This window comes from Vidua macroura, chromosome 2 (genome assembly GCF_024509145.1).
Source record: "Vidua macroura isolate BioBank_ID:100142 chromosome 2, ASM2450914v1, whole genome shotgun sequence".
Lineage (NCBI taxonomy): Eukaryota > Metazoa > Chordata > Aves > Passeriformes > Viduidae > Vidua > Vidua macroura.
The window spans coordinates 99322364-99348934 of NC_071572.1; the positions used below are offsets into that span (position 1 = coordinate 99322364).

A 26571-nucleotide genomic window follows, 5' to 3' on the forward strand; every position below is an offset into this window, starting at 1 on the left:
GTTATCTTTCAGTGATGTTACAGGCTCAAGCACTAAACAGATTCCCTCCCACTGCAGTAAAGTTATCCTGTGAAATGAAAACATTTCTCCCACAGTTTGCAAACAGAGGATCAAGCATCACTTTAGGAGAGGGGAACTTATTTCCTTCCCTAAAAACCCTTTAAACCCTACCCAATGAAGCCCCTCTTGCTGACACCCCCAGAGGCTGGCAGTGACAGTCAGAGGACACTCGGTGAGTACCTGTAGACGCCCTTGACCTCGTCGGTCTCCACGGCTGCATCGTCGCAGAGCGCGCAGAAGAAGTGGTAGCTCCTGCGGCATGCGCGCTCCTCGCAGCCCACCGTGGCCCCCTTCTTGCGGCAGAAGCTGCACACCTACAATGGGAGGGGGTTCACCAGGTAAATGTCACAGGCAGCTACTCCAAATCCTGCCAGACAGGGCAAATGCCGTTCTCTGTGGGAAAATCCAGTATTCCGTTGCAAGTCACTTCTGTGTAATTCATCAGGCAAATTCACTCCTGCAAACACCTACCCTGGTCATTATTTCAGCCACCTTTTTGCTATCTTACCTCTATTTCATACTGATAATTTTGTAAAATGAGGCAAAGAGCCATGTGAGGGCATTGAGCAGCTTTCCCAAGTTATTTCAACATTAATTGGTGTTAATGTTGGTATTTATGTTTTCTAGGCTAACTTCATAATGAAAAGAGTTCCACCCAGGTTTTAGGGGAGGAGGGCAGCTGAAGACAAAGGCAAATTAAAAAAACCCTAATTTAAATGATCATATTTCTGCAAAACTCAGAAGGTGTTCCCTTTACAATTGTGGATAGCGTTCTTTTGTTTCAGGAACTGGCTTACTTCTTTACCAAAGTCTCAGGAAACTTCAACTAAGGACATAAAGACCAGAAAAAAACCCACCTGCATTTCAATACAAAATGAACTAAATTTCACCACACCAAATGTTAAATCAACGACTCCAACACTAAACCTGTAATTTCCCTAATCTTATTAGATCAGAAGGACCAGCTACTTGAATGGGTTTTTTTTTAAAGCACAAAACAGGCCAGACAACCTTCAATAATATGAGATGAGATAATATGAGATATTCAGAAACATCTCCTTACCAGCCGCTTTCCTCTCTTGAGCTCCTTTAACACTGATGACACATCAAACCTTATTTCCAGATTTTCTGGGTTATGATCTTCAGATTCCACAAATCCTGAGGAAAATAACTAAAGACAAAAGAGACAGTTTTAAGAAATAAGAACGACTCAGTCACCAGTGCTGAAAAGAGACAAGGAATACATCTTTTCTTCTTGCACTTGCCCTACCTAAGAAGGCTGATTTTTCTCTGTGTTAACAGAGGTTTCACCTATACTGAACAAGGAGCTAAACTTAAACATTTCTGCAGTCAAAATAAGTTTCTCCTTCCACACAGGAGATTTCACATAACCTGAAGGCAAACTAAGAAAAGATAATAAGGTGAGAAAGTTAACTTATTAAAAACATGAACAAAGAAAATGTGAAATTCCAGGGTGCCCAGAGTAGGGATGAAAATATCTTCAGGCAACAGACCTCCACACCTTGGACATCTTATTATGTGCTCAGTTGTTCAGACCTACAGCTGGATGCAACATTTCTCTGTAATAAGATTTCCATACAGCCCAATGCTGATAACAGCTGACTGCAGGAAAAAAACAAACATTGTACACATCCTGGGAGAAACGCACTAAAAATGCACACATGCACACTCAGGCCACTTTAATTCCCACAGAATGGCTGAGCCCTGACAGTAAATGAGGAAGGGGAAGTTCTTGGCAAATATTTCCTAAGCATTACATGTAGATAATTCCAAACAAAAGGGAGCTACCCTTTCATCAATTAGCAGGCACAGTCTGTCTGCTCAGAAGGTGATAGCTGACTGCAAAAAAACCCAAACAGCGCAAACAAGTCTAAGGCAGAGAAATGAGTAAAGGTGCTGGGAGGAGAAAGAAAGGAGAAAGAACAAAAAACAGAGAGAGAGAGAGAGAAAAGTTTTAACATTGGAAAAACATTAAAGCCATAATAAACCTGTTTCAAATAAAACATTCAAGTGCCATAAAATAACACTGTTGTGAAACATTCTGATAAAAAATAACTAACCAAAAAGTTATCAGAAAAATAAAGATGTAGACATAACAATTGTGAGAATAAGAAGGCTGGGACAGTGACAGCCAGAAAACTGCTCTAGCAGCAATCTCCTGCACTAAACGGCCCTCAGCTATATTCTCCCTCTGCTGAAGGGAGAATACAGCAGCTGTAATTGATTCTGCACTCCAAGAACCAGCTCTACCAACATTCTAGAATAAAGGGGAGGCAAGAAGAGGCAAGAAGACTAGAAGGATCGCACACACTTAAGAGCTTCACAGATATTTTTATATCATCAACTTCTGATATTTTTATTCCTTATTTTAAATAAGGGATACACTGGAAAGGTTTTTAACCATCAAGTGATATGGATATTTTCCTGCAAAAGTTTAAGTATACAACTTTCTGTGGTCTGAGAATCCTCATCCAAGAGGATGAGTCTCAATAGTCAAGAAGACCTATTCCTGTTGCTATACCATATGTGGTCTTTGTGGTGTTTTCATGTGTGTCTGGGACCACTGCTCAGCAACAGACAGACATGAAAACACCGCAAATCAACAGCTCCAGCTGTGCAGACACATCCTCTCCCACTCCAAAATCCCTGCCAAGCCCTGTTGCTTTTTACAGCTTTTCAATCTAATATAAACTTTCTGGTTTGAGTAACCAGCCTTTCAATCCAGCCATCATTGCAAAACCAAAAACAGATAAGCAGTGGAAACTTCCCCCTTATCCCTTCCCCACTGCTCTTCGATACTGACCAGCTAAAGGCACTCACCAGACAATCCTGATGAGCTGCAATATTTCTCTCTGCGGCGATATACATCACAGAGCCAGCCTCCCCTTCTGAACAAAATGCACATGTTGTTCTCACCATCTTCGCCATTATCCAGAAAGCACCTAGAGCAGGAAAACTGGGACAAAACACAAAACAATAAACAACTTCCACAGGCCAAGCAGGACAAAGGAAAGCAGAGCCTGCCAACACCTGCACTCTAACTGCTCCTTCACCGACATCCCCTGACCCTTGGTGCTTTGCTCCTCCAGGAACAACTACCAGTAGAACTGGCAAAGCCTGCACTTGGCACAGCAGTGGGATGGAAACCAGACCCCAGGAGCTCCAGCAATTAGAGCAGGACAAAGAGTGGTTTATCTCCTCTTGGAAAGTCACTAACAAGTTATAAGGGGTAATACAAGAGTTTTCAAGCTTGCTTGAAATATCTGCTCCAAAAACAGATCCAAGAGCAGCCTGGCAAGTCATGCTCTGAGGTGTGAAACTCCTTTTATTTGGAGGAGGGCAATCACTCACAGTGTTTTCTTAACCTACTGCTGCCATGTGTGGGTCTGCGAGTCAACAAAGGACAGAAAAACAGCTGACCCCAAGCTTCACCAGTGCCTTCCAGGAGTTCACAGAAAACAAGAAACTAATTTCTTACTGTAAGAAGGATGTAGCAAAGTAGCATGGAGAGGTCTGCAAGTAAATTGGGGCACAAGAAAAAATTGTAAATGAGAGATTCAAACATTCTCTCTTAACAGGGCAAAATGCTAACAGGAGTGACAGAATTTTCTCTGAGCCCTGGGAATTGCCCCAGGGACACACATTATCTTTTCCTGGCCATATCCACTCAAGTCTTAATTGTTCTTCTTCACATAGTCTTTCTCCAGCAGATGCAAAATTCTGAGGCCAGCTATTTACTTCACAAAAGCAGTCTAAGTGTTTCTGGACAAGCCTTTACACACATCCCCCACCAGCAGGTTAGAGCATCACCCCACAACATTTGTAGCAGAAATTTTACTTTGTCTGTGTTTTTTGTGCAAGTCCACCACAGAAATCTTCAACAACTTCCCACTCCTACAAAGTGTGATATTCCAAACTATCCTCTGCTGGAGACGTCACCTCTGACAGCACAAACTCCTGTATGACAAGGGGGAAGAAAAATCTGTGTTTACTTTCAAGAAATAGGAAGATCTGAAGTTAAATTATTCTTGTGAGAGGTAGTAAGGCCCAAGCACAAAATAGGCAGGAAATCTCATAGTCCAACAAATCCTGCAACCTTTTTCTGGGTTTCCACAGACAAACTTTTTTCGTTAGTTCCCATTCCCCTTGCATAAAACAGACTGGGTAGACCCAAGTGAAAACACCACCAGAGTAGAGGAGGACTTTTATGTTTTTTCCCCTCTGGCTTACACTACTGACAATTTACTTGTAATCACAAGTCACTTAGCCTTTGCACACAGCTGGAGTTTCATTCCTTCTGTCTTTCTATGTCTTTTGTAAGCAAGGCAGGATAGAAACCGATTTCCAACACCCATCTATACACTGACCATCATATAGTTTCAGAACCTGAGCAATAAATAAATCAATAGAAACAAACAGAAACACAAAGACATATTAGAACTAGAATAGAAAAGAAAGAAATTCAAAAGAAGAATGAGCTAGAGTTTGAATGGCCTAGAATACAGGAAAAGCTCTCAGCACCAAACCAATATCTGGAATCAATGCAGACACATAGGCCCTGCTCAGGCCCAGTCAGAGGATCCAGCTCTAGGAAATTTTTAAGGAAGGGGCTAAACATGGAGTCTACAGTCCCCGGTGTTCTTACAGGCTCCCAAGAAATCCTGGTGCTTATGGAGGCCAGAAGACACTTAGCCATGGTCAACCTTGGGGTCACTCCAGCACCTTTCTAGGAATCCTGAAGCAGTGTAAGTCCAGCTCTTGGCCATTCCTCTGTGCAGAAGCAGCCAGCCTGCATCTATGTCCCTGTTTAGCCCTGTATCCTGTCCCCCTGTGGTGGGTCAGCCCTGGCTGGATGCCAGGAACTCCCCTGAGCCACTTCATCACTCCCCTCCACAGCTGGATGGGGAGAGAAAATATAACAAAGGGTTCATGGGTTAAGGAGGGGGAGAGATCCCTCACCAAACACCATCACAGGCAAAGCAGACTCAGCTTGGGGATAATGAATTGAATTTATTACTAACAAAATCAGAGCAGGATAATGAGAAGTATAATGGATTTTAAAACCACCTTGCCCTCACCCCTCCCTTCTTTCCAAACTCTATCTCCTTCCCACAAGAGGCACAGGGAGATGGAGAATGCGGGTTATGGTCAGTCCATCACTCATTGTTCCTACCACACTCAAGGAGAGTCCTTCCCCTGCTTCAGTGTGGGGTCCCTCCCAATAGAAATAGTCCTCCACAAACTTCTCAGTGAGTCCATTCCCTGAACAACAGTTCTCCATTAACTGCTCCAACATAGATCACTCTCCCATGGAATGAAGTCCTTCAGGCACAACCTGCTCCAGGGTGAGCTCCCTCTCCATGGGTCTGCAAGTCCCTGCCAGGACCCTGCTCCAGCATGGGCCTCCCATGGAGTCACAGCCTCCTCTCAGGCTGTGGGTGGATCTCTGAATCCCATGGACCTCCCTGGGCTGCAGGGACACATCCTGCATCACCATGGTCTGCACCAGGGGCTGCAGGGAAATCCCAGCTCTGGCACCTGAAGCACCTCCTGACCCTCTCTCCTTCTCCACTGACCTCGGTGTCTGCAGAGTTGCTCCTCTCACATATTCCCACCCCACTCCTCTCTGCCCACAATTAAATCTGCCCAATAACTTTTTTTCTTTTCTTCTTAAATATGTTACCACAGAGGCATTACTATCATTCCTGCTGGGCTCAACTTTGGCCAGCAGAGGGTCAGTCCTGGAGCTGGCTGGCATTGGCTCTGCTGGACATGGGGGAAGCTTCCAGCAGCTTCTCACTGAAGCCACCCCTGCAGGCCTCCACCACCCAAACCTGGCCATGCAAACCTGACATACCTCCACAGGAGCCTGTGCTCTTCCTGAGCTTTCTGCTACAGAGTACTACCAGGAAGAGGATATGGAGCTAAACGGGGCAGTGGAGCTGGCTGGCTGCTCCTACGCAGGAAGGGATAGGCTAAGGGCAGGTTTCCAGTTTCACGTCTCATCTGAACAATGCCTTGCTTTTGCAGGGCTTAAGCTTGCCACTCAGGGATTCCATTTGAAACACTTGGATCTGTCTGAAAAGGCAAGAAATCCTTGCTCCATTCTTTCAGTAGCACTCATGACAGCATTGCTCTGTTACAGTTTCTCCTGCTGTCTCTTTGTAAAGTTGAGGAATCTGAAACTATTTAGCTCTTCTTTGTACAGAAGCTGGTCTGCAGTTTTTTTTCACCTCTGTCATTTCTCCATCCCTTCTCTATAGTCTTCTGGCTAAACTCAAAGAGGAGCATACCACCTCCAAAAGGATGGGTTACCATTTACACTACAAAGTCCCAACATCACTCTGTATTTTCCTTCTTTCCTTAATAATTCTCACTATTTCAATCACATTTTAGCCTGCTTCTGAGCACAGAGCTGACACTTCCAGAGAACTACTGTTGGAAGCATAAAGTAGTAAAAAAACCCACAAAGCTCAACAAGCAGTGGGGCCCACGGTGATCGGAGCAAACAAAATTGGGTGGAGGGCTGGTGGTTTGTGCTGCCATGCATCTGGAGAGGAATGTGAGGCAGCGTGAGAGCTGTGTGGCCTTGTTCTTTCCCTTGCTTATCAGGAAATATTTTGCACCAACTGCACCTCTGGGGTATTCTGTGCAATGTGACTACAAACAATGGAAGGTACAAAAGTACCCTGATTTGTACCTAACTGCAGGGAGAGAATTCAAGACAGAAATCATAGGGACAGATCCACAGGTTCTGTGTGAACGGACACCTTTCAGTGAGAGTCACATACTTGTCACAAAATCAATTAGGTTGGGAAAGACCTCTGAGATCATCAAGTCCAAATAATGTACCAATACCACCCTGTCAACCAGACCAGTATTACAGTTCACCAGATCTCTTTCTTAAGTGGCATCAGATTAAGTAGGGAGGGCATCAGTGTCATGGTTGTTTCTCTGCCACATACGTAATCTTCCACTTATCAATGCTGGATTTTCACCTGCTGTTTTACAGTCAATCCCTTGCTGTCCCAAAGTCCTTCTGCAACCCTTCGCGTCCACTGTCACCACCACAGGGAATGCAGGGGGCCTAATTCAGCTGTAAGATTTGAGGGCCCTTCTGCTGCCCTCCGCTCATGACAGGACAAATGACGCTGCAAAACGGAAGGCAGAGCAACAGCTGAGAGAGCAGTCACACCTGGCTGCTCCTCCTGAACCTGCGCCATTTCCTAGAAGGAGGGCTGCTGGTTTCGCTTCTTTCTTTTTACACAACAGCGACTAAAGGGAAGAAAACCAGAGAGGAAACAGAAAGTAAAAAGGAAGAACAGTGCTGGCAAGAGCGCAGGGCTTGTATCACTTTCAGATTCAGCAATCCTGCTGAACCGTTACCAGTTTGTCTAAGTACTTCCTCTCCAGACCCAGTTCTGAAAGCATTCTTGTATGTAAATATCCTTTTACACAGGAGGAGGCTAAGGCACAGAATCTCTTAGTATATCCATAGGGAGTAAGGAAAAGAACCCAAGTCCCCTGAATTCCAGCGTGCTATTGAAACCCACTGCCCCAGCTCCTGCTCTGCTCTCCTCTTCCTTTCAGCACAGTGCAGGATTGGATCTATGGAAGTAGGAAGAAAGAAATCACACACCTGTTAGCCCACACTCACTGTGTCCCTCATTTGTGCTTTGTGGGGAAAGAAGCACGACTGGACATTTCATAGCTAGACACGACCAACACTCACCTCCCCATTTTCATCCGTATGTTATTACAGAACAAACACATCCAGATTTTGTAAGGAAGAAGAACGAACAAATAAAGCTGTCTTTCTGATCACCTCACTTGACAGCATCTCGTTCCAAGCCCCCGCCGTGGGCAGGGCACCTTTCGCTAGACTGGGCTGCTCAGAGCCCCATCCAACCCGGCCCTGAACACCGCCAGAGACCAGATACCCACAGCTTTTCTGGGGAGCTCGTGCCGGTGCCTCGCCACTCTCACGAGCAAATAACTTCTTCCTAATACCCTCGGGCCCGCGGTGCCGCCTCACGGCCCCCCCGCCCCCTCCGCTCAGCCCGAGCCCCGGCCGGCTCCACTCACTGGCACTGCGGGGGGAGCGGGGGTGCGGGGCCGGCGCTGAGGAGGCTCCGCGCTCCCCCCGCCCCGCGTGCCCGCGGTGGCACTTACCGCCCGCTCGCGGCACAGCGCGGCCCGCGCGAGCCGTCACTCCCGCCGCCCCCTCCCCCGCCCTCAACTCTCCCGCGCGGAAGTGAGCGCGCCCGGCCGGGGCACGGAGCATGCGCGGTGGCGCCGGCCGTTGCTCCGCCCCGCACACCGCGCGGCGCTGATTGGCCGCGGCCCTGGCGTGGCTGGCGGGAAGGCGCGCCCCTGAGGCGCCCGTCACGTGGTCAGGGAGGCGTGGCCGGACCACCCCGGGCGGGCCGGGGTCACGGATCCGATGGCCGGGTTCCAGACCCGTGCCAGGCAGTGCCGCGGGCCGCCGGCGAGCAGCCATTTCCCGAGGGCTTTCACCATGGGAAAGGCGATATCCTGCATCCCCCCTAGCCCCGCGCTCACTTTTCAAAGAATCACAGAACTACCGTCCAAGCTAAGCCTCCCCGGCTGGAGCTTCCTGTCACTTGTTGCTAGGGGGAAGATGCCGACCCCGCGCTGGCTACGCCTTCCTTTCAGGCAGTTCTATAGAGGGGTAGGGTCACCCGGGAGCCTCCTTTTCTCCAGAATAAGCACCCCCAGCTTCCTCAGCAGCTCCGCACAGGACGCGTGCTCCTGACCTTTCCCCAGCTCTGCTGCCCTTCTCTGGACACGCTCCAGCCCCTCCACGTCCTTCCTGATTTTAGGGGCCCAAAACTGAAGACAGGATTTGAGGTGTGGCCTCACCAGGGTCAAGTACAGGGGTACAATCACTGCTCTGGTCCTGCTGGCCACACTATTGCTGATACAGGTGTGAGAAATGAACCCCACTTTTCAAAATGTTTAGAATTTTAATACGGGATAAAAGGGGAAAATCAGTAACAGCACTGGGTGCTTGGCTACGGCCCGAGGCACATCAGCTGACCATAGTAACTCTTCTTATATACTTTTTCTATTGCATTGGTCAAATACATATTCTTAAAGATTATACATGTTCGAACATTTCTTTGAACTCGTTTACATGTTCTGGGAATTCTTTAGCTTGGTTTGACCACTAGCCCGCCTTTTTAGAGTACATGCAGTAATCGTGGATGTGGTTTTGTGGGTCAGTTCCCCACAACTCCCTCTGTTCCGTGGTTTCAGCAGGTGAGAGTTATTGATAGTCGAAGGGTCAGTAGCAGGGGTCCTCATCCCATCTGTTCCTTAAATGTTATCTGACCATGCAGATGGTTTTAGCTATTTCCACAAGTACTTCATATCTGAGTTATTCTCATTATTGTCAGTTAGTTACAAAAATAAAAGTATTCGTTATTATTTCACAACTACAGCTACTTCTGCAAAAGTTAACATTGTAATGCACAACACAGCATCCACTTTAGTAATTTGCAAAAGCCAATATATAATTAGTGAAAGCCAACAACTACATGGTTACTTATAACACCAAGATAGCAAAGGAAGAGAACAAAATACCATAAAAGGAGAATACCAAGTCTAGAGTGGCATCAGAAGACCACCCTGGACTGCTTCCCTGATGGACTGTAGCTGTGGACTTAGGCAATGCTGTGACAGCCTGAGGCAGAGTTGTGGTAAACAGGCTGTGAGAAATGTGCAAAGTCATTTGGCGAAGTAATGCAACTGCAACAGTATAAAGGACTGCTTGCTACAGAATTGGGTGTGCTTTTGGCCGTTGCCATGCACATAGCGCTGTTACTTTTGCTTTGTTGATCCGTGGGATCTTATTATCCCTTATTGAACTCTTACCATATGGAGGAGTGGGCTTCGTTTCTCACACAGGCCAGGATGCCATTGGCCTTCTTGGCCACCTGGGCACACTCAGGTTCAGCTGGTGTCAACCAACACCCCCAGGTCCTTTTCTGCTGGGCATCCTTCCAGACACTCTTCCCCCAGCTTGTAGGGTTGTTGTGACCCAAGTACAGGACCTGGCACTTGGTCTTGTTGAACCTCCTCCAGTGAGCTCATCAGCCACAATAACAGGCATATTCTGGCTCATCAGGAGGCCACACCAAACACAACATGGAGCTTTTAAGATCAGTTCTCTTTACCAGCTAGATCAGCTTTGGCTTTTCAGCACTGCTGGCATCATTCCAGCTGGTTTCCCAAATTCCTTTGCACCTGCCCAGATGCAGCATATTGGAGCTAAAATCAACCCATGTCCAGGCTTGCAATTAGATTATATCTATTAGCCAAATACTGCTACACAATTCCAATTCCCAGATCTATTACCTAGATTATACTCAAATGAGTCAACATGATGCAAGCACCCACAGGTGCATAAATCTTAAACTAGTAAAATCTTCCTAACAGAAGTCTGTTCAACACAAGAAAAATTCTCTGTGGAGGAAAATCAAGTCCAAAACTTTTGTGAACTCTTCCTCCAAACTGTTGTGCTATCAAGCCATGTTGTTCCATGAAAGAGATGGAAATTAATGCTCAGTGCTTTTTTGGCAAAAAAAAGAAGTCAGTTAACAAGCTCCAGTACAGTTTCTTTTATACTTATGCTGTAAGTGATCTTCAACTGTCTTTGCATTTGTATGCTTATCTTGGGTGCTAATACTTATTACCATGGAGCCCTTATACATCCTCACATCCCTACTGTCCCTCCATAGGAACTGTCTTGCTCACTGTAAGAGCTGCAATTCACATCTCAATGCAACTAATTCCCATCAGACACTCTTCATTTATGATGCCCCTGACAGGCTGATGAGTCCCATATGTGTCATTCCACAGGTGCTTTTGAGTACTTGGAATATTTCACCTGTTTTTCCATCAGTGCTTGCACTTGGTGCTTCTACACACTGCTCTAATAAAGCACGGGTGACACGAGGGGCTGTGCTCAGAAATATCTCCATCTGTGAGCTGTGACAAACAGAGGAACAGTCAGCAGAGCAGACAGAGAACTCAGGTGAGCATTCCTGTGGTAATCACCGGCAGAGGATACTTGCAGGACACCCTCAGCAGAACATGTTCTAGTAATACTACAAAAGCAGGCAGAAATCACACCTTGTAAGGTGATTTTGCTCATGGATAGTTATGATATCTGGTCTGGAGCAGGACAATGAAGAAGCACCAGCCTGGAGACAGACCTGATAAACCCAGCTAGCCAAAAAGCCCTGTCTCATACACATGCCTTCTGTGACATCTACACTCACAGCAGACTCTCCAATAGTTTCAGACCACATGGAGCAAGTAAATGATGCCTCTTTTGAATCAGGTCTGTTTTCCTGCATTAAGAAACAGGGCTCTTCCTCACCAGCCCAGTACCATTAATTCCTACCACTGATCTGGAATATATAATCAACAGCAGTAAAATTTACCTTCTTTCTCCCCCCACCCTGATGCTTTAAAAACATTCCCATATTCTTTTCCACGTTCAAGTCAAGCACATACACAATTGTTTTCTGCATTTTCATCTGTTTAAAAGGCTAATACTACTCCTGGGTTACCTGTGGGTTTTGTCATAGACTTTGCCATGTCTCTGGTTAATACTGAAAGATGATACCCCAAGGCACATTCCTTCTGAGTAGAGACAGATCTTCAATGAAGACAAATGCTTTGCTTCATCTACAATGAAGCAAAAAGTAATCCAGCTGAGTGCTGTCTTCAGCTCACACAGGGGCTGCGGTGACAGAGGGGCTGATCAGGGCAAGAGTGAGTGGCTCTGACCTTCTGAAGAAGTACTGCACCAACACTGGGGTAACCCTGCTCTTCTGCATTTATCCCAGAAGATGGGTGGTGAAAGTCCACACAAACCCAAAGTGCAATGAAAGGGACCGAAGCTGAGGAGAGGTTTCCTTGCTAAAAGAAGAGGTCCACTTTCCTTGCTAAAAGGTCCACTTTTAACAGGCTGAAACTCCTTATGCATAATGAAACTTAAAAAATCCAACAACATCCTGTGTTGCAATACAACTCCATGATTTTTAAGCTTGAAGCATCCAAAACAAACTAAAAAAAAACCCACTTAGGGCCACAGATACCATGTTTGTAGACAGTTACACAGCACAGATGCAACCCAATTAAAACAGAACCCTAAGCCATGTGTGCATAGGACATCCACTGCCTCTTGGCCTCAGGGCTGAGAACTAGTAGTTCCTGCTTCTCTTTAATTTTGCAGTATAGGCTTGGACACAACCAGGCCAAGACCTCCATTTGTTCAAACTATTTCTCTGAAAATCCCTACAGGAGCAGAGTGACACGGTGAGCACTGAGGCATATGGACTTGGAATCTAGGATACCAACCATGCAAATAACACATGAATAGTGGGTGGTTCTTCCAAGACTCATTTATCAAGGAACAAAGAAAGGTGCAGGTACAAGACTCTCATGTTTACCTTCTCCAACAAGGGTAGTTTGACTTCAAGCCAACCACTTTATTCCATAAATGACAGCCTGAGTGAGCCTTTTTTTAGCTCTCATGCTAATCAGCTGGTTGTATGGCAGTGATTTCCCTGTGAGCTGGGATGCTCTCAGTGTTACTCCTCAAGGCTGAGACACACCTGATCAACTGCAGGTTTCTGGTAAGTGACTGATGTCACACACAGTGTGCTACACAGTGTGCACAGTTGTACTACAGTGCAACTAGATTTTGAATTAGTAACTTTAAGTCATTATCATATCCTCTGCAGTAACAAAGTAAACTTCACTATCAAACTATGTTAAGTCTTACTTTTACAACATTTTTAATAAAACCACTTTTTTTTAAACTTTTGGCAGTGGTTCTTCAAGCATCTAAATTGCTCACCTTGCTTGCTCAAGGCTCCAACACATTCAAAAGCCACACACTTGCACACCCATCCCTTGCTCCATTTCAGAGCCGCCTCCTGCATCTGCACTCTGTGTCTCCTAATGTAGCTTGTTTCTCTCTTACCCACAAACCATGTGCTAAGGAATTCTGTGGCCAATCTGTCCCATACACAATATGGCACTGAGATGAGGTACATTGGATTTCTCAAGGATTTCTCTGTGTCACAAATGTGGAGAGGCGTGCAATCCAACAAAACCCAGTCATTTCTCTCCTGCTGCAGCAGGACTTGTCCAGCTCATTTTCTAGCACAAACACAGCTCTGCAGAACTGTTCTATTTAATTCTGTCTCTGCCCAGGACTATTTGTCCCACTGGATGCAACAGGCTTAGGTGTATTTAAACAATTCCAAGTGCCCAGACAGGCAGTCTTGCATCCATAATGAATTTCAGAAACCTGAGTTTTGCTAACTCTGCGCTGTGGAGGGGTACAGAAAGCACCAAGGAACTGTTGCTCTCATCAGTGATGTCTCTGCTGCAGATGGCATGGAGCACGAATTTTTCCAGTGCAATATGAACTTTGCTTGTGGATTAGAAGCAGGGAGGAAGAAGACCAGGAGAACAGAAATTACCTAGGAAAAGTCTGATGCCTGTTCGTAGGACAAACAGTTCTAATTCTGTAAACTACAAAAGTGACATTTAAATGTAAATTAAAAAAAATAATCAGATAAAAGGCATTTTAGTTGAATGCAATTAGCACCACAGACTTGAGGGTTGTTTGCTGAGTAGTCATCCCTTCCAGCACATAAATCCCAGGTACAAGATGTGTTGACAGTAGGAAAGCTTTGCCTATAAGGTTTTTTTCCTGCACTTCTGAACTCCACAGTGACAGGAAATCTCTGTCTCTGGCATGCTTCCAGCTTCATAACCATAATCCCATGTGAGTTCAGTTCCAGCTTTCACATGTCTAAGAAATAAAATAGTTAATTTGCTTGAACTAAGTGAAACAGTACTGTGCTAACAGTTTGTCACCACTGACACACATGCAAACCCAAAAACTGTAGGGAGCAGGGAGCATCACACAGCCAGCTTGTTGGGAAGGAAACAAGGCATACAAGGAGTTGTTGGCACACTCCTGCTCCTTTGGCTACGGAAATTCCTATGGAATTGCCAATAGGGCTGGAGTCTAAGCAATGTGCTCTAATTTAGAGGGAAATTCTGGGAAACAAAAATCAAACAAAAAAAACCACAACAAAACCAAAGCCAACAAAACAAAAAACCCAAACCAAAACAACAATCAAACAAAAAACACCAAAACAAAAACCCACCCCCCCCCCAAAAAAAGGGAAAACCACGTACGTGATATATCTAAATGAATACAAATAACAAAACACAGTTTTGTTATTTTTCCTATGTACAGTGTATCACTGAACTTTGAACAGATCTCTAGATATGTTGTTGCAGACTGTCATCTTTGGTCTGACAGGCTACCTTTTAATGCAATTGCACTATATGCACAAAGCCCAAAACTCAGAATTAAACACATGCTCTTCAGGAACCAGCTGCTCTGGTAGTAAAATAGAAGAAATGTCTAAGGTAGGAAATTCATTGTCCAAAATTAATGCCAAACTAAATACCTGAGACTATGATGCTGAGGGACAACTGATGGAAAATATAATAAAATATGAATATTGTGAAGAAGGTAGTAATTCTCTGATGTTTCTCACTGGATATGGTATAGGGGACATCCAGTGAATTACTAGGCAGCTGACTGACAACCAACAATGAGGACTTTCCATACAGCACGTAATTGCAGCCTGGGACTTGCTGACTTGAGATGGTTTAGAGGCCAGACATGTAAAACAAATAAAAAGGTGATTGGGCACGTTGATGGAAGGCACACAATTAAGCTCAATGATCCAGATGAAGTCCTTAATTTAGAAAAGTTGTAAAAGGGTGATGCCCAGAAAGTGGAAGAGCCAGCGAAGGGAACTCTCCTTCAACAATCTTCTTCCCTAAGTGTCTGCTGGTCACTATTATCTCTCTCCAGAGTGGCTTCAGTCCTCACTACACTTCTCTACCAAGTACCTGAGCAAGAAAGACTCTAGCTAAAACAAAATCCTTTCTTGGATGTATTTCAAAGCATTGTCTTCACAGTTCTTGGACACTTCCCAGTGCAATCCACAACATCTATGTCAGTATGGAGCAGAGTTGCAAGGCTCCACAGAAGATCAGTGTTCCGTGGAACTGGTTTGTCAGCACAAAGTCTCTCCTCTCTGTTCTGTTCTCACCTAGTACTACTGCTGGCATGCATGTCAGCCAACTTCATTCATACAATTCATCTTTCCTCTCCTGGGTTGAGCTGCTGCCATACTGTGTCTTGCTGGCACCAGCTTTCCGTACTTCTCTTTCTGTTAGACAGTAAAGAAATACCTGCATCTCTTACTTTCAGAACAAATTTTCACCTCTGAGTATCCTATTGTAACGTCCCCTACACATACTGGGCTACACAAAGTCCTGCTTGTCTTGACAGCTCTGAGGACAAGGACTGAAGCCAGCTTGTTTGGCCCACAAAGTGAATCAACCTTAATATCCTGTGGGGCTCAATCCTGCCCTATGCAATCCAGATCTGGTGGCCATTCCTTGAGACACAACAGTAGGATGAGTGGATCTTGGCTTTCTGAATGACCATGCTGAGTTAAACCTATTTCTCCACTGAAAAAGATTATCACTGAAGTGGACACATCAAAATTAACCTTCCCTACTTTACATTTCAGTGCAAAACTGAAGCAAAACCCATTAGTGATAACCAATCACTATATTTCTTCTGCCTTTAGTGCACAATAAGAAGTCACCTATAAGACAGTTTTGTGCTTTTATGATCTGAGCATCTGCCCCACTCCTCAGTGCAATTATGCTCTAATAAGCAAGCAGTGTTTTTTTTCCTTCTAGTGCCTTGAATGAACAACATTTAACTTCCAGAAATTCACCTGTTTGTGAAGAATGCCACCCATGGAAAACTTCTGTTGTGAGTTTCTACAAACACACTTTGTGCAAAGAGATTTGGGCAGCAGCTGTGCTGTAAAACAGAAAATCTGAATTAGAAACAGTCCAACACCACATTGTTGGCTGAAAAAACTATTTTGTGTCAGATACCTGTCACCAATAAAGGTAGTTTCTTCCTTCCCTCCTCGAGCCCACATGGAAAGTTTATCACCCAATGCCATTGCCAGGGCAGCAGTGCTAGGGAGCAAGCAATGGATTACATCCAAGTACAGGATGTGAGAGGTCACTCAGGTGCATGTAGGAACATGTGTACGCTCATGGGAACAGAAGGAGGCTTTCTGCAAGATGCACTACTAATATTAACACTACAATACCTCTGCAAGGAAGAACAGTTTAAACATATGCAAGGGCTTTGCTGTAAGACATATTTATGCCAATGAAGAGAAATAAATTATTTGCAGCGTACCTGCAGATGTGTCTATGAACTATTTGTCTTAGCTGGAGGTACTTGGCAATTGAACAGCCAGTGTGACCCAACCTACTGCCCTGAGACCTGTGATGGCAGGGAGCACCACATGTGCCTCTCTTGTCATGTGCCCACCACCCACACTGTTTATGTAAAAAACTTTATGTAAAAAAGCTTAAATAAGTAAATTATGTATTTGCAGAGGCAACAAAGAGAGCCCATGCAACTTAGTACTTACATTTAGAAAACGACCCACATTTCCTTCTTTTGTGGCATCCAGTATGTAAATATTTTCTTCATTAGCATTCTTGGGAAGCATCCCATCACCATCAGACTCCTCACAAAGTGCATCTTGTTTTGGCTGCCTGCTATTTTTTTTGCAGTCAGCTTTTAGGGGTGCATTGCTGGATGGCCTCACAACACATGTGTCATCCAGCACACTGGACTTGACACAATCAACACCCTGCAGTAACAGACTCTTTCTTCTGCATCCTGCACTCTCTACACCAGCAGAGTCAGTCTGTCCAATTTCCATCGGATGTTCTTCCTTCTGCTGCTGGGTGGATTCTGTCAATGGACATGTATGTTATTTCTCAATACCAATTTAAGGCCAAACCCTCTCCCTTGTTTGGCCCCAAACTCTTAGCCACACACTTTTCCCACATCCTCCAAAATCTAAGGAGCTTCCTTGCTATCAAAAAGTCTATAACACAATTTTTCCAAGTCTCTCATCAATCCTCCCACAAATGACTGTTTACTGCTGTGATGCCTAAAGCACTTGCTCAAGGTGCCTCTGAGTGACCTAGTGTCTCACTCTTCTCAAATCCCATTCCAGACTGACTTGTCCCACATAGCATTTTTTATCATTCTCCACCTTAATTCCTAAGAGAATCACTGATAGAAGCAAGATGCATGTGCAAATAGTGTCAGTTTCAAACTGCCTCTCCAGCTTGAGGTCCCTCCACCCCAGTATTATATCCTGTTCAATTTTTGTTGGCTAGAACAAGTACTGGGTGTGACACAGCAAGATCTGCAAGGCTGACTTTCCCACAAATGCACAGTATTTGAGAAGCTGCTGTCTGGACAGTTCAATGTGTCTGAACATCTACAGACAACATTGTTCTACTCTAAGAACTGGCCTGCCCACACTGTCTATATTAAAGTCTATCACCTGATGGGACACAACTGTACAAAGCATGCAGTATATAGAGCTCTGCAAACCTACTTTCTTTTCCTTTCTTTGTTCCACTGGTGAGTTTTGTTTTGCTTGACTGATGAATCTGAGAACTATTATCTTCATCTGAGCTGGCACTGTGCACCTGGGTATCAAATGAAAAGGCTGTGACGTGCTGCATGCAACTCTGGGCCAAGAGGGCACAGTAAGTGGCTTTTAGAACTCCAAGGCTGAAGTTTCAAAGCTACAGTAATGCATAGCTGTGGCTGAATTTGAAAAGTTAATTCATTTACTGCAATGCAACATTTATCTTAATTTCAAATTCTCCTTCATAATAACCAGGAAAGAGTCCCCCAGTCAATAAGACATGTAAATAAGTGCTTAAGTTGCAACAATTTCAACATAATTGTAAGTTGCTGAGCCAAATTCCAAACATGCTTTTTACACAGTTTCAATTAAACGACCAGATGTGGCACAATTTCTCCTCTCCTATCACAAAAAGGCAATTAGTTACGGGACCTCTAGAATGGACAGCACTGCAAAACATTTGTATGAAAATTCCATGTGCATTTCTTAAGGGCAATGAATCCAGTAAAAACCTACAGCATAAGTTTATACCAGTTTTCCTCCTTTGCACATGTTTGCAGGCAACACTTCACACTCATGAAAGGTCAGGAGTCACATTCAGGTCAGTTCTCCCAACTCTGCCACTGTATGAGAAAACTGACAGTGAAATTTCCTTCTCTCCCTGCTGTGCCATTCTTAGGGGAGATATCACAAAAATATTATCACTCTGACCCCCTCCGCTGTACACAAGGGGTGCAGGGGGAGAATAATTACTTCAGGCTCTTGAGGAGTGTAAGTGAAGGGTGGAGAGGGGAAGGCCATGAGAGTAGATAGTGCCGGTCTGGGGGAACATGCTGAAGGACTGATAATGGAGAAGGGATGGGATACAGCTTCCAGCATGACAGCCTAGCTCACAGTGTGACACAATCTCATGAAGGAAGGTCATTAGAACTATCTAAATATACAAGATGAAAATGTCCAAGTTAACATACATATTCAACACAGTGAAAAATGAATCTGTTAAAGCCACTTATTACCATTTTTAGCTTGCGAAAAACAAGTGTTTTGGTTCCAGGCCTTCTCATAGTTGCATTACTTGAGTTCTTTAGATGAACCCTGCACAGAAAGGTCAAAAGGAAATGAAAAAGACAAACAGACCCATAAGTAACTCTCACAACACATATTTCTCTAACAGTCTCTAGTTCCAGTCTCTTCTCTAGAGGAACTACAGCAGAGCCTGCAGTCTGGCCTCACCCCATGTTCTGTAAGTATTTTGTCTTTAAGAATTGAGAACCTAGGCCAGGTTCTCTATTGCATTTGTAAGAAAGCTCAAACTTTGTAGAGATACCAGCAGCTGCTTTTACATCCTTTTCCAGTTGTCATGCTGAGAACCAAACTGTCTGTTGCTTTACTATTATTATATCAGATGATCTCAAAATAGAGCACATACAGAGCTTTGCCTTTTCCTGCTACTACTTTCAACAGTTTTGACAGTACAGCTTTCAACTAGGAAAACATATTCACTGCAAAAGTGAGGTGTTGTCAGACTCTTAACAGGAGAGGTTAAGGTTTCTGGCAGGAAAGGTTATTTTACAAATAACAAAAGGTTTAGAGACTGGGAGCAAAGGGCAGAACAGCTGGTGGCTGATGTACTATCAAACCCTTCAGTGTCTTCAAGTATCTTTAAACAATTTATTTCAAGTATATTTTATTAATTCTTTCAAATTAGCATTACCATTAATGCCCTGAACAGGTCAAGTACAGCCAAGAGATGAACTGAATTTCTAGAAAATGCCAAGTGGTACACATAAGTAAAATTATTATAGAGGGAAAACTCTGTCCCACTAGAAGAAATAATTGGGAATTTAAAAAGAAGTTCAGAAAGAAAAAAAACCACCACCCTCATATGATGACATACTCTAAGTTATACAACAGAACTTCGAGATTAGCAGAATATTAGTTTTGTTGTGCTTAAGCTTACTTTGCTGAACTTACAGGGTTGATTTATTTTCATTATCCACAGTCTGAGACAAAGATTCCTGATTCTCAAGAATGTAATTTTTGTCAGTCTGCACTAGTTCAATCACTGAGTCTGAACGATCAAGGTCAAGTTTTCTTTTTTTGGAAGAAAAGTCATGGCCTCTATCATTCATTGCACTTTTCTCCTTCAGCTTTTGTTCAGCATCTCCCAATACTTCAGCTCTGCTCATTAATCTGCCTGGAAGAAAAAGAAAAGTTTTCTTGTTTTTTTTTTTTTTTTTAATCCTTGTTTGCCGAGACACTCTCACTATCACAGGTCAAACTTACATTGACAAATACAAGAGCATTACTTGGGAAAGCAAATTATGAATGCTGTCTATAATTCTATGATGTCAATATAGGCTGAAGTACAAACTGAATTAGACAAGGGCATGTAGTGATAAGACAAAGGACAATGGCTTTAAACTGAAAGAGAGCATATCTAGATTAGATATTAGTAAGAACTTCTTCACAGTGAATGTGGGAGGCACTGGCACAAGTTGCCCAGAGAAGCTGTGAGAGCCCCATCTGTGGAAGTGTTCAAGATCACTTTGGGTGGGGGTCTCAGTCCCCTGCTCTAGTGAAAAGTGTCCCTGCCCATGGCAGGAATGCAACTCGATGTTTTTTAAGGTCCCTTCCAACCCAAACAATTCTATTATTTTAACTGAAGGAAAATTAGCCCTGGCATAGGATGCACAGATTTGTGAGGGAAAAAATCAGCAGTCTGAGATAGCTTTTGCTCCATTTGTTTGTCTGTCACCATCTCATAACAGAGCTTTTCAAAGTTCTTCTTAATATCAATCATATTGCAAGTTAAGATTACATTGACACACTTCTCTTCCAACCCTGTATTTCCCTGTTCTCAAAAAAAAATCCAGGGCACACACCATGGGAGAGGAATAATTATGCTACATGTCCTCACAGTTCCCCTCCTGCTACCTGAGTAAGTACAAATAAATGTCCCCTTGTCAATGTCATCCAGGCAGCGGACACCCCAGCCCTTCTTCTCCGTGTTGAACACTTGCAGCCTGACTTGAATGCCATGCTGTACAACTCTGTTCTGACACATCAGCTTGTCACACCTGCACAACACACTACACTCATAAATCCTGTCAAGAGAAGAAAAACAAAGCACAATATAAATGGATGCATTAGCATAACAAAGTTCCTATTATTAATTCCCCTCCTAAGCATCAACAAGGCAGTGGACTGAAATATGAAGACTCAGGCTAAAACTGGTTGTGCAGCAATGTTCTGAAGTGTGTGACTTTCTTGACTGCTGGTTCATTAATTTTAAGAGTCTGTCTGCCAGATTTTGGCATAAGTATACACAAGATTACATACATTTTGGCATAACAAATGCTATATTTTTGTTTTATAGGAGTAAATCACACAGAAACAGAAATCCCTAAGAAGTACCTAATTCTATACTGGAACTGATTTTAGCAAGACAACATATGCCTGGACTTCATTGTAGCTGTCCATGCTAATGAAGCATTTCCAAAAGGACTCATAATTGTGGGTTTTTTTTGCATCTGTTTCTGGGTTCTCTGACAACTTTAATTCTGCATGTCAGCCAAAAACTAACATCACACAGAGGACCGAAAGGGGCTCCTCAAGCCTGTAGATTCAAGCCTTTGGCTACTGCAGAAAGCTACCTTGCATAATTCCTCTCCTAGACACCTGAAGTAACTGGCACCTTCTCCAGGCCACCTATTAATTCATAGGAGCTGAATAAGAGAAAGGGCAAACACTTGAAGCATTGGATGGCTTTGGAGAGTCTTGGAAGAGTCACCCATAACCAAGTCTGGCAAAAGCAGCTGGCTGATGTGTCTTTAGGATTCTGGTCACTCTTCACACTTCTCCTGGACCTTGACCTAAGCTGTGAAAACTGTAGGATCTGCAATACAAAAGTTTTTTTCCTCCTTTTATTCAAGTCACATTAATTTTTATCATCCTGATCCGCCACTAAAATTGTGACAAAAATAGAAGGTTTCAGTAATCCAAAAACTCCAGTTATTTTAATCCTGTGGCACTTAGACTGAACTATTAACTGCTGTTTTACTTGTATGCTCTTATTTTACCCCTATCGTCTTTCTTACCCACTAGGAACAGGTCCCTCCAGTCTTTTGTAATGGTATCCACAAGATCTTTTACTACTTGGAGACAGAGAAATTTTACTACAGCCTCTTGCTGTCAGCTGTAGGCATGCACATTTTGACCTAAAAATAAGAGTAAAACATCTCAGAATGGATGTGAAGCAGTATAAAACAATCATAAATCTAGGTAATTTGAAATGCAGTTGACTATACACACACACACACTGTACACAGTGTACACATATACACCTGTACTCCCCCTCGCTGCTCCATTTACTCCACAAGGCTGTTTCAGGCACCTTTTTCCTTAGTCTCTTGGCTGGTTACCTGTGCTTTACAATAACCATGTTCTCTCCACCCCAACCCCATTCTTCTGCCAAGCTCCATAAATGGCACATGCAAACAGCTGAAGTACAACAGAAACTTATTATAAGCAGGACACTGTCAAATGGATTAAATTAATAAAAATCACCTCTTCTGGCACAGCATCCCAGCCTGTTTGCCACTAGTCTGTTATCTTCCTCCCTCCTTAGCCCCCAAGAAGTGAAGAATTTTACACTGTGGAAAATTCAAGCAACAGTGCTTGTCTTCACCATTGCATGTCATGACAACTTTAAAGAGTCACAATGACTGTGCAAATCCTAAACCCCAAAACTGCACATCAAAAGCATCTCAATTCTTATGGGACTTTAGCGCAAAGAAGTGGCAGGCTGTGTGCTTGCTGTTTCTCACCACTCAGCTGAAACAAAATTACTAAAATTAAGCTTCATTATACCAGGCTGTGATTTCAAGCTTTTGTTGGGTCATGAGCAACTATGTTGCACAGCAGCATGTGCAACTGCCCTAGCAGTCAATAATACAAAATGGATGTAACACCAAATAACGCCTATAGAGAGAGATCAGACAAATATCCTTCAAGAAAGTAGACAAAAATACCACCAAACTTGCATATGGTAACTGTGGCAGGTTTCCACAGTTGTGTTTGTAGCTCAGAGTTACTGGGATTTAGAAAAAGATGACAATGAGCAACAGTATTGGAACTGCTCAGACCAAAAATGTATTCTGTAACCACCGAGTTTTGTAGTTTCTGTTTAGACAAGGGGAAGGATGACATGTAGAGGTTGGGAATGGGGATGTTTCTTCATCTGCCCTCAGTAATCCTCTAAGTTCCTAATGATCTGATCTCTCAAGGCTATCCACCCTATCTACAGGATGCCATTTAACAGTAGGAGCTGCAGCAGAATTTGTCAGGCAGGATCCTGCCATGAAAACAAGCCTGCCTCTGCTGGCACAAGACTCCCTTCCCTACTCTTTTTACAAAGCCAAGATATCTGCTTGTCAGCTCCACCTGGAGAAGAAGCACTGCCAGTTTGGAAGAAAGGAAAAGGAACACAATAATCTGCCTGCTGATGGCTTCCTTCCCTACAACAGAGGGTGGACCAGTTGGAGCACCCAAGCTCTGGAGAAGAGAAAGACACAATGGTGTCAGTCAACACAAAGCATGGCACGAGATATTCCAGCAGCGCTGGTCCTGTTTGGTACTGCGCCTTCACACCCCACCACCCTGCTATTGAGGCATCATGTGTCACTGGCCCAAGATGGGATCTTTCTACCTACCTATCGATGCAGCCATCTGTGCAGTCACAGGAATCAACAAACAGGCTGGAGAGATTGTTGAGATAATATCCACGTGGCCATGACGACTTCCGATATTTGAAGTAAGGCAATCTTGCATGGTCGAGATTGTTACAGAAGGAGATGGGCACAGACTCGGCTCCGTTGCTAATATCGAACTCAAACACGAGGGGCTCGGGATGCATGGTGTTCCTGCCCAACAGCACATACGTGTTGAAGGAGAAGTGATCAACAAATAAGAAATTGCACTCTGTTTCAAACAAGTAATTTCGCACATCTCGAAAGCTTCTCAGACTCCGACCACAAGGAGCTTTGTAATTCACATCCAGCGGCTTCGAAAGGCAGTCTGCTTTTGCATGGCGTCTTTGAAAGTCAAACAGGATTGGGATTTTCAGAGGATTTTCACCCTTGTAGGAATCCACTGCCCTCTTGGCAAGACATGCACTAGAGCACTTGTGGTCCTGATACTGCACATTTAAAGGTAAACCTTCAATTTTGCTAGGTGCTTCTTTACTCCCTGAGCAGGTTCTTTCCATATCCTCTTTTTCGCTATTTGAAATAAAAGAGGAAAAAAAAAAAAAAAGAAAGAAGAGCAGCATCTTAGACAACCAGTGATGTGTTCAGTTTTTTTAGCAGTTCAATATTTTTAGCCCCATTGCTAGAAGGCCCAAGGTTTCACATGGTGAAATTGTCCTAAGAACATATAAAGACATATTCAGTTGCATAAAACAAAGCTTCTTCCCAGAACCTATATGCTAAAATACAGCAAGGAAATTAAAAAAAAAATAAAAAAAGGAATAATGTATTTACCCCCATCTTTCTAATCAGTACCTGAGGCTAAATACTAAACACAGAGAGACTAAGTTACACACCTGATGATCTGCACAGTAAGGAAAGCCTGAGAACTGATGCTTAAGTCCTAACCCTGATAACACTCATAAACCTTTATTCACAACCATGCCCTATTCTGCAACGTTCTAATGTGGGAAATTAGACAAGTCTACCCAAAACCTCAGGTTTTCCACATAGGTCAAGTTAAAAACATTTTCACATTGAAAACTTGCAGGATTCAAATTGGGCTTAAAACACTGACTTGAGAAATACAAATTTTAGAACTCTCTCAACTGCAGTAGAGAATATGTTAAATAAGGAACTGAAATGAAGGCACTGACCCGTCAGAAGCTTCTACAGTGTCTGCAGTATTGTCATCTGGAAGAAGAGGCTGCGGTTTCGGTTTGGTTTCCTGTGCACCATCTCCATTCAACTCATCGCTAACTGAAAAAAATTGAATGTGAGCAAAATCTTCATCAAACCAGATTTCAATTTATGATTGAATTTACTTTAGTTACTAAAGAGATAATTAACAAAACACATTACAAACAAGGCATTGCTACGAACTGCAGCTAACAAAAAAGCTTGTTAGCAAGTGTCCTACTGAAAAATCTTCCACGTGGTTTTCAAAGTGACCAGAAAGAACACGCACATGAAACACTTTTACAGATCTCCCTTCATTGTTAGAGATAAAAGGATGCCAAGCTATTACAGCCAGTGGAGCCATGCACAGGATAACTGCTCACAGACAGCTTGGGTTCATAAGGGCTTACTAGTTCCAATTCTCTTTCCGTGGTACAAGTATTAGACGCATACACACAAACCACAAAAATACAAACCCAGGTGACAGTTCACAGTTCATTACTTGAGGAAATTATTAATTAGGTTTTCCTCATTGTAATGCTAATGGCCTTTTCAGATCTATTTTATTGATTTCAGAGAAAGGAATTGAGCTTCTGGTGAGTAAAACAAGACAAATTAAATCCACATAGCAAACAAACACAATGGAAATGCACGTACCATTTGCCAAGGTTAAGAGATCACCTAGATTAGCTTCATTCACCAGTGCCCAAGCCTGCCAGCATTCTATGCAAAAAAAACCAAACCAAAACAGATACTAAGTTGAATTTAAGTAATGATAATAGGTAAAACGAAGTGTTAAATCCTCCATAGACACTTGTTTCTCCTCACTTGCTCACTTAGAGCATCGCAAGACTGATACTACCAGAAATGTGCTGCACCACAGACCTGAGCAGACACATCTGGGAATTACAGAATTGTTACAGCTCACAGTAGTAGTTGTGAATTGGCACTGAAAATCCGTCAGCTTTTGGAAAACTGCTGGAATGTTTCCAAACACACAAGCTGGTGACCTACAGTGGCAACAATATATATAAAGACAATTTAGTGTAAGCTTCTACCTTGGTCATCAGATTGATCATCTTCAGGTTAGGAAGGGCTAGAACTTGACAGACCAAATTAATGCTACTTCTAAATTGGTGGAAATGGCCTTCAGATAGAAGAATGCAAGAGACCTGTTCTGTCTCAACCTCTTACCCCATGCAATAAATATTACAAGCTGGCAGACATCTCTTGGCAAAATCCACCTTAATATTTTAGCTTGAAACCTTTACAGAACAAAGCACAGAAAAATTCAAACTGAACTTCATCACAGATTCATTGATCATCTGGGGATTCAAGTTCAACTTTTATCTCTGCACTGCTTTGATATTTTGTCCTAACAGTCAAGATGTGGGAGCTCAAGAACACAAGAAGCTGCACTTCCAGTTTAGAGGAAGTTTTACATATATAATGCAGAGTGTGTGGCTATATTAGTTTAAAAGCATCTTACACCACTGCACATTTTCTTGCACAAAAAAAACCCCAGTAAGATCCATAGATTACATTCCTATGGGTGACTTAACAAAAAGAAGCAATTTTACTCAATCAAATAAACCAGTAAAAAGAAATCTGTGCATTGCTCCAAGCTTACCAGAATTATGATTTTAATGTCTTTTGATGTAGATAGAGGAAGGTTATTTCCTTGAAAATCAGGAACAATCTGAAATGCATTAGTGTCACATTTTTCTACTATTGTTTCATGTTATAGTGGTGTCTCTGATAAAAAATAATACTGAGGTGATTATTATCCTACCCCAAAACCACTCAATTCACTGACAACAGCTTGAAAGGCTAAAATTTCTGATGATAAATGAAACACAAGGCACTACAGATATTTCATTACTTCTCTAAAATGAATATTACAGTTACATGTGCTTAAGAGCCATTCATTGTTGAAA

The 26571-nt window shown here is 43.2% G+C and overlaps 1 protein-coding gene across 1 annotated transcript in view; it reads right to left on the reverse strand.

Annotated features, from left to right (window-relative positions):
- The window catches only part of SETDB2 (SET domain bifurcated histone lysine methyltransferase 2), a 45298-nt gene that overhangs the window by 14849 nt on the left and 3878 nt on the right, over nt 1–26571 (reverse strand). Inside the window, exons 4-20 of the mRNA XM_053969818.1 lie at nt 25292–25357; nt 24613–24715; nt 23423–23989; nt 21809–21928; nt 20646–20815; nt 19683–19905; nt 18725–18803; nt 17673–17766; nt 16686–17014; nt 15966–16054; nt 14613–14806; nt 9979–10060; nt 7907–8642; nt 7277–7356; nt 2902–3037; nt 1124–1231; nt 241–374 (exon numbers count right to left, since the gene is read on the reverse strand). Of these exons, the coding sequence (XP_053825793.1) occupies nt 241–374; nt 1124–1231; nt 2902–3037; nt 7277–7356; nt 7907–8642; nt 9979–10060; nt 14613–14806; nt 15966–16054; nt 16686–17014; nt 17673–17766; nt 18725–18803; nt 19683–19905; nt 20646–20815; nt 21809–21928; nt 23423–23989; nt 24613–24715; nt 25292–25357 (3310 nt within the window). The remainder of the gene's footprint in view (nt 1–240; nt 375–1123; nt 1232–2901; nt 3038–7276; nt 7357–7906; nt 8643–9978; nt 10061–14612; nt 14807–15965; nt 16055–16685; nt 17015–17672; nt 17767–18724; nt 18804–19682; nt 19906–20645; nt 20816–21808; nt 21929–23422; nt 23990–24612; nt 24716–25291; nt 25358–26571) is intronic.